General features: G+C 46.4%; 1 protein-coding gene and 1 long non-coding RNA gene across 7 annotated transcripts; both read right to left on the reverse strand.

The window, feature by feature from the left end:
- Positions 1–221: 221 nt before the first annotated feature.
- Positions 222–7279, reverse strand: Gm34107. Of its 6 annotated transcripts, none has more exons than XR_876610.1 (7): positions 7205–7279; positions 5161–5226; positions 4860–5069; positions 4221–4379; positions 2513–2834; positions 1804–1875; positions 222–736 (listed from the first exon to the last, which is right to left on the reverse strand). It is a non-coding gene; the product is annotated as a predicted gene, 34107 (long non-coding RNA). The 6 variants fall into 6 exon arrangements; XR_876612.1 differs by having other exon boundaries at positions 4221–4422; XR_876614.1 differs by having other exon boundaries at positions 2751–2834; positions 4221–5069.
- An 872-nt stretch (positions 7280–8151) lies between these two features.
- Gm7358 (predicted gene 7358) lies at positions 8152–11363 on the reverse strand. The gene is made up of 3 exons (XM_972968.5): positions 11078–11363; positions 10470–10584; positions 8152–9713 (listed from the first exon to the last, which is right to left on the reverse strand). The coding sequence occupies exons 2-3, from the start codon at positions 10570–10572 to the stop codon at positions 8167–8169; spliced, it is 1650 nt and encodes a 549-aa protein (XP_978062.3). The 5' UTR covers positions 10573–10584; positions 11078–11363; the 3' UTR covers positions 8152–8166.
- Between the last annotated feature and the right edge of the window lie 679 nt (positions 11364–12042).

The following is a 12042-nucleotide window of genomic DNA, read 5'->3' on the forward strand; positions in this document are numbered from 1 at the left end:
GAAAAAAATGCAGATAATGTGACAGGAAATGCTGTCCAGAAAGCAAACTCATGTTGGCTCACACATTGGGTCTGTATTTTTCCTTGATAGTAGAAGATTTGTTATGAAGAAATGAAATATAAAGAGAGGCCTAAATATTTTATTTAATTTTAATACTTACATAGTGAGCTTATTATCTTAGTCTCCAAATAAACACTATGGAAAACTTTGGTATTTTTAATGTTTTTTAATAAGACTAACATTGACTCTTGTTTCTCTCAGATACTTTTGAACCTGAAATCTCAGGAGCTTAGAGCCAGGTACAGGAAGAATTGGACCTTCCCCATGCCCAGACTAGTGTCAGAGCTGGTTCCCCATTTCCTACCAGTGGGCAGACAAAACAGAATGATACGGTGGGAAGATGGGTTGAGAGCCAAGAACTGCCTTGCCCAGACATGGACAAAGGCTGGTGGTGCTGGAATGCTAGCAAGCCACTTTCAGGACTGGCTGGCATAGACGGGATAGCTGTACAGATCTTCCCTACACCACAATGTCCTATAGTGGTGGGTCTTCACCTGGCCAGTACAGGGAGAGGAAGCTTAGAAACTTCATTCCATGGAGAGGAGTTAACTTCTTGAAAACCAGCAACTCCACCAGTATGCAGCCTCAGATGTCACTGTGCGAGCTAGTCATGAGCTGTCTGGAAGACTAGGCAGACATACTGGTCAATTATGTGGTTGTCTTCTGCCTCCCAAACCTGAAGAGAGATATAAGAGTATGCTGGGAGTCCTCCTGCATATGTGCTTTCAGTGCTCCTACAGCCACAGAAGCCAGCTCTACCCAGACAGTTCTAATTCTGGCATAGGCTATCTATCCTGGGTCTGATAGGCCATCCTGTTGGTATGCCCTGTCTTAGCTCTCACAACACACTTCCCTGAAGTTTACCTTGGGCTGATTCCTTCAACCACCTGAGCATTCATTAGTCCATATCCCACCCTACCTTAGAATCGCTGATAATTCTGATACTTTAGGGTTTTTTCCAGGCTGGGCCGTGGGCTCTTGTGTAACTCTGAAACATCCTAGATGTTCTAGACAGCCTCCATGCCTTGGTATATGACCTCTTTGGGTCCCCACTGGAACCAAGGGATGCTGGCCTGATAAGAATTCCCACCCCATTGTCATCTTTTTGCACTTATATCTTTCAGAAATGGCTCTGGATGTGGTCGCTATACACTACCCTGGAAGCATCTGAGAATTTAAGGAGGGCCACCTTTGACTTAAACTTGTCCACTGACTCTCTGGGTTCTATCAATTGACAGTTGTTCCACATTGATGGGCAAAGTTATGCTTTTCAGCCATGACAGACTTAGCCATGACAAACTTTAGGTTCTGCTCTGAAGACGCTACACATACCACACAGATAGTAGAGTCATGCACATTGTACTCTACCTAGGTTTCACAGGGCCTCTAGTGTAGTCTCTCTGGTGCCCTATGGTGGTGGGAACTCAAGTTTCATAGGTCCTGAGTTGTCTGGTAGCAGCCCTTTATAATAAGAGGTAAAGAAAAGTGGAAATAATATCCTGCCGATTTGCATGTCCACCACTGGAGGGTGCAACACTGCCATGCATCTGGTGAGCCACTCAACAAGTCCACTCACTAAGGCTCTGAGCCTGAAGCAGAGAAGCACTGCTAAACTCAGTGTTCCCAAGAACCTGGCTGTCCCTCCAGGACTGCCTGTAAAAGATTCTCCAGGACCCTGAGGACCCAATTTGGAAATCTTAGGTGGGCAGGGTGGAAGCCAAAAGGACTGAATGGAATCCTTACCTGGGATGTGACCTCTGGCCCCTCATTCTCATTAGCATGACCCACAGTTCTGCAAAGGTCTCTGGGTGGCTGCTAAAAAAGGGGAGGATGAAGAGGAGACGAGTAAGCAGGGTCAAGACAGGATCACTGCCCATACACACTGCTGTGAGCCCATCCTGTCCTGGGCCCTTTCCTGCCAAAACTCTGAAGTAGGAACCAAATACCCCTCCTCATAGGACTGTCTGAGATGAGGCCAGCTGGGGATCTGAACTGTCAGCAAGAAAGACAGGAGCTGTCTGTTACATACACCAGTGTGCAGGGTCCCAGATGAGCCTACCTCAAGAGTGAGGCCATTTCCTCCCCAGAGACCAGGTTAGGAGAGGCAGAGTTTGCCTGCTCTTGAACGCTGAGCTCTCCTTACCCCTGCAGATCCAGAAATGGTGCCTTCTCTCTGCCCGTCTATAGTGGGTCCAGGGAGCACCCAGTGGCCACACTCATATGATTTTATAATTTGGCCAATATTCTATACTGTCGCCCATAGAGTCTGGATTTAACTTCAGTGGCCAAGGCCAGCTGATTTAGTCTGAACTTGACTCTGAGAAGGAGGCCACCTACAGTGTTAATGACACATTGCTTGCCCCTGAGTGGCCTTCAGTGTAGCCCTGAGTGGTCATTCCAGTCTGAGCCTAGGGATTCATATTAGCACTGGCCAGGTCAGGCTATTTGTTACCTAGTCCTATAGGTCACCTCCACTGTAGTTCCATGAGTCCTGGCTGCTGCAGCTGCTCGAGGAACCACTGGATGTCCTTCCACAGAACCTTGAGGTCCCTGTGGGCTCATCCCAGATATCTCACATTATCCCTGCTGGGTTTTAGGCTTGATGCCTGCTGTGTGGGAGCTGCCATGGCTTTTGGAGCAGAATGAGAGGCAGTGGAGATGCTGTGTGCTGCTCTTATTGTCCTCATTACCCAGGGAGTTCCTGCTGCTTGCTTCCAGGTCCAGGTTTAGCTCCAGCAGGTCACTGATATAGGATTCCTGATCGCTCTTCTTCTCTGTGTGAAAAGCAGCACAAGAGCTAGTGTTGGAGGAACATGAAGTACCCCTGCGTTCTGGGAGCCAGTGGTAAACAGTGTCCTGCCACCCTTGAGATACATCGGAGCCTAGGCGCATAGAGCAAAGCTGCATCCTTGGAAAATGAGCTCTGAATTCCAATGACAGCTAGGCAACCATGAATAGACTTACTCCCCAGCAGGCTCCTAGCATCCCCTTGTGATGGCTCTTCTGGCTGTGACACTTTGTCTCTTAGCTACAGAGCCATCCTCAGCAGCCCTGGTGGTCTGTCATGCAGGTAAAAACAGAGCCCATCAGTTGCTTCTGAGGTTGTATGGTCCTGGAACACACACCTAGCAACCTTAAGGGCCTGCCATGTAACATAGGCAGAGAGTTCTTCTTGTTCATGGCTCACTCCCCCCATTCTCTCTCCCTCTCTTTCCCTCTTTGTCCCTCTGTCCGTCTGTCTCTCTGTCTTTCTCACACACAACACATTCATGAACACACAAAGCACACTGCTAGTGCACACACACACAAGTACCATGTGCACAAAGACACATGCACACACATACATGCATAGACACAGGCATGCACACATGTGCCCACACCCACATATGCATGTACACACATACATGCACAGAGGCATACACTCCTGCCATTGCACTGTGGCTTTAGTGTGCAGCAAGTCAAGTCCTCTCTCAGTGGAGACTTTGAAAAGTGGAGAGAGCCCGGGCATGGTGACACATACCTTTATCCCAGGACTCGGGAGGCAGAGGCAGGCAGATTTCTGAGTTCGAGGCCATCCTGGTCTACAAAGTGAGTTCCAGAACAGCCAGGACTAAACAGAGAAACCCTGTCTTGAAAACCCCCTCCCCCAAAAAAAAGAAAAAAAGAAAAGAAAGAAAGAAAAAAGAAAGAAAGAAAGAAGAGAAAAGAGAAGAGAAGAGAAGAGAAAAGAAAAGAAAAGAAAAGAAAAGAAAAAAAAGAAAAGAAAAGAAAAGAAAAGAAAAGAAAAAAGAAAAGAAAGGAAAAGAAAAGAAAGGAGAAAAGTGGAGAGAACAGTGGGTGTTTAGGCAACACCAAGGCTCTACCCCTTCCAGGCTACATCTCTGGTACTTTGCAAGGCTAAGAATGTAAGGAAAATTACACTGTAGAATCATAGGCATCTTGGAGTGAAGGAAAGATCACTCCCATGTTTCATACTAACCTATAAAAGGAGGAATAGGACCGATGACCCCCAGCAATGATAATTTTCAACGGATTCCCATTTCAACACAGTCAGACAACTCCAGGAGTGGTCTCCAGGAGTTGATATGCTATATCCTCAGACCCTAGAGAGGGTGTGTGCAGCCATCAGCTGGGTGAGCAGTCCCAGGTGGATCTAATACCTGCTTTCTGCCTCCTCCAGCTTTTGTAGCCACTGCAGCACAGGCTCCAAGCTGAGGTGAAACCAATGGGTAGTGCAAAGCAGGGCAGTTGCAGCAGGAAACGGGAGCGCCAGGTATGGCCCGTGTAGAAAAATAGCTTCTGTGTTGCCGAAAGCCATTCTGGACAGACAGGAAGGACAATGTGATTTTACAGTCCAGAAAACTGTGCCAGAAGCAGGAGAGAAATACATGAATGTCAATCATAAGCCCCTACTTGGTTCTGGCCCCACATTTCCAGGGTTGAGAACTGGTGACCCTGTGCAAACAGGTCTCAGGTCACTGTGAGTACCATCCTTCTGCAGCCTTAAGAATGCAGAAGAAACCTGGGCCAGCCCTTCTATCTAGGACCCCCCTACTTATGGCTGTACACAAGTCTGGCATGCAGGGTTTGTAGTGAACCATAATCAGTGTTTGGGGCCATTCTGCTGTACACCAATCCCCACTGTCATGTCTTAGGGAATGTGGAAGAGTGACAGAGGCTAACAGTTGTATCTCTAAGGTACCATGGTTATTCCTTTTGTTGGTGAGTGGGGCATTGTTGGCATTCAGAGCTGTACCTCAATCAGAGAGTTAAATACCACTGTGAGTTCAATACCAGACCTGGATGTGGGGACTGAGAGATGCCTGAGGGTGTGGAGAAACTCAGGGAGCTCTGGATGGCGTTGGTGAGGATGAGGTTGTTGGGTCCAGGATTCTTTGGACTCCTGAGTTTATAGATGCCTTGCCCCTTCAGACGCCCACCAGAAATGTCACCTTTGAAAGAAGTGACCAGGGAAAGTCGTAGAGCAGCTATGGAGTGTTGTCTACATCCTAAAAGACAGAAGTAAGGTGAACTGTGGGAACCAGAGCATGGGGTGGGATCTGTGGCAGCAGGAGATGGGAAAGAAAGAGGAGTCCTTACTTGATAGATGGTTACTCCATTCAGAGTGAGTCCCAGGAGAAGAGTAGGGTGATCCTCCTTCTTTTCCTTAAAGAACACAAGTCAGAGGCTTAGGCTTTGACCCGGAGGCAAATGGAAGGAGGTCCATCTCACAGGCTAGAGTCTCCACAAACCAAGAGCTCTGTCTAAGCCTCTCTTGTTTCCCTACATATGCCGAGGGCACATGTGTATGTGGTATGCTTCTCTAGATATTTGAGTTCTGTGAACCTCATAGACCAAAGTTCCACACTTACTGTGCTCTGTGGGAGGCTGTCACCTGGGAACACAGGCCATGCAGTGCTCAGGCATTGAATAGGAGACACCCAGAGAGGCCAGGCATACCAGTCCAATCAATGTTAGACCAAACCAGTTACATCAGAGGCTGAGCAAAGTTTTAACAGAATTGACACCAGAGAAATGCAGCATGCCACCTCTAGGACAGCCACCAACTCACCACATGCAAACCAGGCCCGAGGGACTGTCCTGCTTACCCTTGCCTGGAGTCTGAGTCACTTTGTCAGGCCTGGGAAATAGAACCACCATTTTCCTGTGTTCCTCCCAAACCCAACAACTCAGGGTCGACCTTGTACAGCCTGAAGAAGTGGGCAGGAACATCCTCAAGTAGGCAAGCATCCCTGGTGAAGCATAGTATTGCCTCCTTCGGAGTCAGACCCTGGTGCATGGAGTCCACCATGTTCATGGTGCATGGCAGCCACGTGCCTTAGAATGTAGTCAACTCCTCTCTTGTTGATAATCTGAGGACAGGGTCACCAGCCCTGCCCTTTCTCTGTACTGACTTCCTGGAGTCAGAACCAATAAGCAAGCTACAGACTATGTCCAGACTTTATCTGCCTTAGCCTCAGACGCAAAGGTGAGGATGTGATGCTTATAAATCTGTAGTCCTGCTCCCCTCTCATGTCACCCAGGTGTCCACAAGGGCCATAGAAGCAGCTCTCTTTAGAGGTCTGTTGAGCTCATTTCAACCCCACAGATACTGTTCTTGGAAAAAGTTGCCAGTGAGGGACTGTGTGTGTGTGGGTTGAGAGAAGCTTTGGGAAAAGCTGTCTGGCCTCCAGCCTGGCACTAGAGATAGCTCTGCAAGGCAGATGTGTGAGGCCTAAGGAACACATCTAGGAAGTGAGGGTTGTAGGCCACTTGTTGAGAACATAGGCAGGGCACACAGACCACAGAGGTTTTGCTCTGCATGGCAGTCAAGCTAGGCTTTTGCAAGAAGAACTAGCTGACTCTCACCATCTCCACTTCCAGGGTAGAGGTGAGAATAAGAGGCACAGAAAACCTAGGGTACCTGGGTTTTTTCATCTTAACAGAGGCTGGGGGAATACCATTCTGCAGCTGAACATGCGAAAGTACTCCGAGCTGACAAGCTATGTGGGTTTATTTGGACACAAAGGCATGGCCTACTCTGGCCATAGCTCATACAGGTCACTGCCAGCCTTTGCAGTGTTGGTGTTGGTGTTGGTGAGCACCCTTGGACTTGAGTCCTTCTGTCTCTGGTCCCACTGGTGCCACTATGTTTATTCTCTGATGTCCTCCCTTGTTATGGGGCAGTGGAGGAGCTCACATCTCTAGCTGCACTGTCTCTGCTGTCCCTATCCAGACAGTGGCTGGGAAAGACCAGGAAACTCAGTGGCTGAGCAGGGAACAAAGGTCAGGGCCACAGTGCTGGGTGTGTGAAGACTGCTAGAATGAAAGCAAGCAATACCACCACGCTCAGGCAGGATGCAAGGCCAGGAGCACAGTGTGCCCTGACACAAGGGGATGAGACCCTGACTCCCCCCCAAAAATTGCTCCTTCAGACCTTCTACATGATCAGCTTTGAGGAAGGTTTTCCTCATTAAGAACATACCATGCTCTTGCTTCTGTCATCTAGTTCAGTCTCCCAAGAATGGACCCTTCAGGAATATTGATATGTCTCCTATGACTGTTAAATTTCATTGAAATCATTTTCAGAATTGGTTTTCAGTGTGCTATCTGGTTCCAGAAATAGTCTGTCAGTAATTCTTACATAGACAGGGAAGCCAGGGGGTTTGCTGCCGCTGCTGCTGCTGCTGCTGTTGCTGCTGCTGCTGCTGCTGCTGCTGCTCCTGCTGCTGCTGCTGCTGCTGCTGCTGCTGCTGCTGTTGCTGCTGTAGCATCTACTACTGTGTCTTTTCCAGGGCCATATTTTTCAAATAGCCTCCTATTTATACTCGGGGTGTGAAAAAGTTTCCAGATGACACTGTGAAAGAGACAAGATAATTTATTCTAGACAAAAGAAATACTGAGGTAGAATTCTTAGAATATCATGTGGGGTTTTGACTAGCCTTAGTAGTATATGTATTTTTTTCTACTTCACTATCGACATGGAAAAATGACTTAGAAGTGTTTCCTATAAAAATGTATACATCACTAGGTCTTAGGAACAAAAGAACAATCAGTGTGCACAAACCTATGCATGCATGCAGGAGTCTGACCATCGTCAATAACCAGCAAACTATGCTGTTGATACTTATTCAATGACATTGCTTGTTATTAGTTCTGAAGCTTACTCAGTGTGTTGTTATGTTGAAAATGTAAGAATCTGCTCTTCAGCTTTTGTGATTGATTGGCAAATTGCTAGGGCCAGTATCGCCTGAGAGAGTCCATGAACCAATAGCCCTCTAGTCCTCACCCTGTGGAAGCTACTTTCTTTAGGGAACATGGAGTCCAGGGGAGGAGATGGGGTCAGCAAGACAACTGTGTTGAGTGGGGTAGAAATCATTCATATCGAGTCCCTGCTGGGAAGAGGAGAAATTCAGAAGAGGGAGAAGGCTTGGGGTTGAGAAAGAATTGTAAAGTACTTAGAGAAGGTAAGAAGGTAAGAATTGGGCGTGGAAAATGGAAACTGGAGACAGAGGAGGGACCACCACACAGCAAACTGGGAAGGACAAAACACAAAGGTACCTGGGCCCTGCCTGCTGCTGTGTCTCTGGAATTTCTCTCTGTGCCTCATTTCTGGGGAGAGACTCTCCTCTGCCCCAGCCGAGGTGTTTTTCTTGATGGAATGCAGCAACACAGCGTCCTGATGGCATTACCCACCCTCCTTGTCCATCGCATGATGCCTCTGCGCCAGCCCCTGCTGCGGATGGGCTTATCCTCTGCTGGGGCACTGTTGGAGAGATTCTCTTCTCTCTTCTCACTGACGCTCTCTTCACTTATGCTGCTTGTTGAAAGCATGCAGGGGACACTCATGGCACGTATGTGGTGTTGGTCCTGTGTGGGTGTCATCTGGTTTGGCCGGAAGACAAGACCATGCCCAGTGGATCTTCTGCCTGCTCTTTGCCTAACCTTCTGGCCATAGGCTGGCACTTGACCAATGGAGGATGGCCAGACCGATCTGCCAAGGATGGGAGCACTTCCACTCCTCTTAATTTTTAAACATGAAGCAGCACCAGCATCCATGGAAGGGAATGGGGCCTTAACTTGACTCACTGTTGGAGCCTGGGTTGAGCGGACTTCCCTCTGGAGAGCCTGCTCTTCTAGTAAATAATATGCAGCCGACATTTCATTAAATTTTTCTTTAGTGAGTGACTCTCTAATATCTTTTGCTTGGAACCCAATATACTGCATCGCATCTACAATGTCAGGATCTGGTCTGACAGGGACCGGTTCCTCATGAATATTTGTTAACCCTTTGCAGTAGCCTTTGAGCCAGGGATGCTTCATCACTTCTGTGACTGTCGGCCTATATTTGGGGTTTACTGTCATTAGGAGGCTCAACAGGTCCTTCAGCTCATTGGACACTCCACAGGGGGCAGGGTATACACCTGCCAGTATCTGCATTTGTAGTTCAGGTATGATGAACGAGTCAAATGGGACCTTTCCAACAACCATGTAGTACAATATCACTCCTAATGCCCATAGGTCACTTTTTGTGCCATCGTAACTTTTCCAGAGGAATAATTCAGGGGCACCAAAAGCGTAGGCACCACAGTGCTCATGCAAGAGCTGTCCTGGTTTGACTTGGGTACTAAGCCCAAAGTCGATTATTTTGATGCTCCCTTTGCTATCTATCATGATATTATCAGGTTTTAAGTCCCTATGCACTATACCACTTCCGTGGCAGTAGCCCACTGCTGACAGTATTTGTAAAAATATTTGTCGGGCTTCATCCTCCTCTATGTGGCCAGAATTTTTGATGTATTCATAAAGTTCTTGGCCTTCAACCAGTTCCATGATGAGGTATCCTCTTGTTTTGGTCTCAATCACTTGGAGAAGTGAGACAATATTGGGGTGTTTGATCTTTTTCATTATATTGGCCTCCTTCATGGCTGGCTGGAAACAGGGCTTGTTCTTTAGAAGAACTTTGACGGCCACGGGTGTGCCTGTGAGCCGGTGCTGGGCCAGGAGGACCTTGGCATAAGTCCCATGCCCGAGAGTTCTTACAACTTTATATTGGGAGTACAACTCTCCGTCCTCAGGGTTACTGGGCTGAGGGCTGGGAGGTGGTAACTCCTCTTCAATATGTGCAGGCATTTTATCACTACTAGTGGTACCTGAAAATAATATTAAAAAGAATTAAAATCAAAATAATGAAAAAGATGCAGGAAAATAGAAACTAAAATTACTACAAGTGCTACGTAAAATAAACAAAGAAAGGGTGCTTGAAATAAAGGTAAGTAAAAGTTAGAGACCTAGAATAAAAATTATGAAAAAGATATGGGGGAAAAGCTAAAGTCAAAAAATCTTAAGTAAAACCCAACCAAAAAACCAACCCCAAACTAGAAAGCCAAGAGCACACACATACTAAATACAGATGATGAAACTATAATCATAAGACAGTTGGTCTGGGAGGGCTACAGCTGATCAATATTATGAGTGGACGTTGATTGAAAAGAAATCATATGAAATAAATAAGAGGAGAAAGAATTAGTATAAGACAAAACAGATATATATCCTCCAGCACTTCAGAGAAAATTCCATTTCATTTCAGGACCTGTCGTCCACAACAAAACCATACTTCCCAAGTACAAAATATTGAAAATTAAAATTCAATAACCATGAACAATAAGAAAGGTAAATATCAGTGAACATTAAACCTAAAACCAATTCCAAGATGCTATAGACTCAACTTGAGTGGCCAAGGCCACAGCTGCTTTGTTCCTGATCAAGACTCTGAGAATGAGGCCACACAGTGTTAATGACACTTGAGTGGCTTTCAGTGTAGCCCTGAGACCATTCCAGCCTGCATTCAGGAATTCAGATTAGCATTGGCCAGGTCAGGCTCTTTGCTACCTGGTCCTTGGGCTCACCTCCACTGTAGTTCCATGTGTCCTGGATGCTGCAGCTGCTACGGGAACCACTAGATGTCCTTTCACTGAAGCTGTCGTTCCCTGTGGGCTCATTCGCAGGCATCCCAAATACTGTCTGATGGAAAAAACAAAATATCCCAAAGGGCAAATATGTATAAATTATAAGCCAATGATAACATTGAGTGAATACGTCGAGAAACAGGAACAATATAAAAATAGGAACCCAAAATACATTGAAAATGGAGATATCCTAGAGCAGCCTAAAATGCAAAAGTAAATAATCAAAACAAAAAAATATCATGGGAGAAAACAAAACTGACCACAATAAAACAAAATACCCATCCAAATAAATAAAAATCAAAACATCAACACTAAGGAAGCAAACAGTCAGTGGCCTTGAAAATAGAGGGCCCAATGCTATCTCTTGAAATAAAAAAAAAAATCAACCAATCAATAAATAAACAGCCAGCCATCCACATAGGCATTTAATCTGAGATTATGGGGTTGGCATATCAAATCTCTGGGAGCCACTGGTCAGCCAGGCCAGAGACTTGGCCAGCTTCAGGCCAGTGAGTGAGCCTGTCTTGAAAATAAGGTTGATGGCCTACCTTAAGAACAGCAGCCGGGCTGGCTACTGGCCTCTACACTCTCTTGCACCAAGGTGCAGGTAACACAGATGCGGGAGGGAAAGGGTGATGGCCACAGGAGCAGAAACACACTCACGTGTGCGACAGCACACAAACACACACACAAAAGCACACACACCAATACACAATAGTGATCTTATACACACACACACAGGAACACACGCATACAAACTCTTACAAAAAACCAGAACTGCACTACACACAATCACAAAGGAACAGCTACACACATACTTACACACAAGGAAACATGTAAGCACAAACTACACATACACACAGGAAAAGGCACACACACACAAACAAAACGGGAAACTCACACACTCCTACATACACTGACACACTCACAGGAACTAGTATACACACACTCACACACAAGTAAATTGTAATCAACCACACTCCTACACACACTCATACATACACATCTACACAGCACACTTACAAACCAATACAACCACACACAGCTCACTAGATACAATAAAGTCGCAGAGGGCACCACTCCACACCTCCTCTCAATGCACTCAAAGAAATTCAGGCCTGGCCACAGCTTAACATCTGTTGCCTGGAGAGCATCACAATCTCTCCTCACAAGGTCATAATAGAACCTTTTATGACATCGTTGGAAGGACTGCAAGGCTTGGGCTTAGCTGGGCTATGGAGTGTGACATTAGGCTCTTTGAAAGCAAGGTCTCTAGGATGCTTTGCTGTCCATGGTATCTGGTTAGAACATTTGCTGTGCCCCTTCTATAAAGCCCTTATAAGTTGATTCTGTGTGTCAACTTCTCTTTGTATTCTGACTGAATGACCTCAAGGTGATGCTCAGTTTAACTTTCAAGACTAAGCTGTCTTTCTAAACCAAGCAACCAGGGAAGATACTGTTCTCATAATTCCTCAGAAAGGCTCTAGGTTCTCCTGATTCAGGGCAGCACTTT

The sequence above is a fragment of the Mus musculus genome, chromosome 17 (assembly GCF_000001635.26).
Source record: "Mus musculus strain C57BL/6J chromosome 17, GRCm38.p6 C57BL/6J".
In the NCBI taxonomy this organism is placed as follows: Eukaryota; Metazoa; Chordata; class Mammalia; order Rodentia; family Muridae; genus Mus; species Mus musculus.

Excerpts from the sequence above, each read along its gene's own strand:
- Gm7358 (XM_972968.5), bottom strand. The coding sequence starts at position 10,572 with ATGCCTGCGAATGAGCCCACAGGGAACGACAGCTTCAGTGAAAGGACA. Across the intron at positions 9,714-10,469 it reads CACATGGAACTACAGTGGAG|GTACCACTAGTAGTGATAAA; the intron begins GTGAGCCCAAGG and ends TATTATTTTCAG.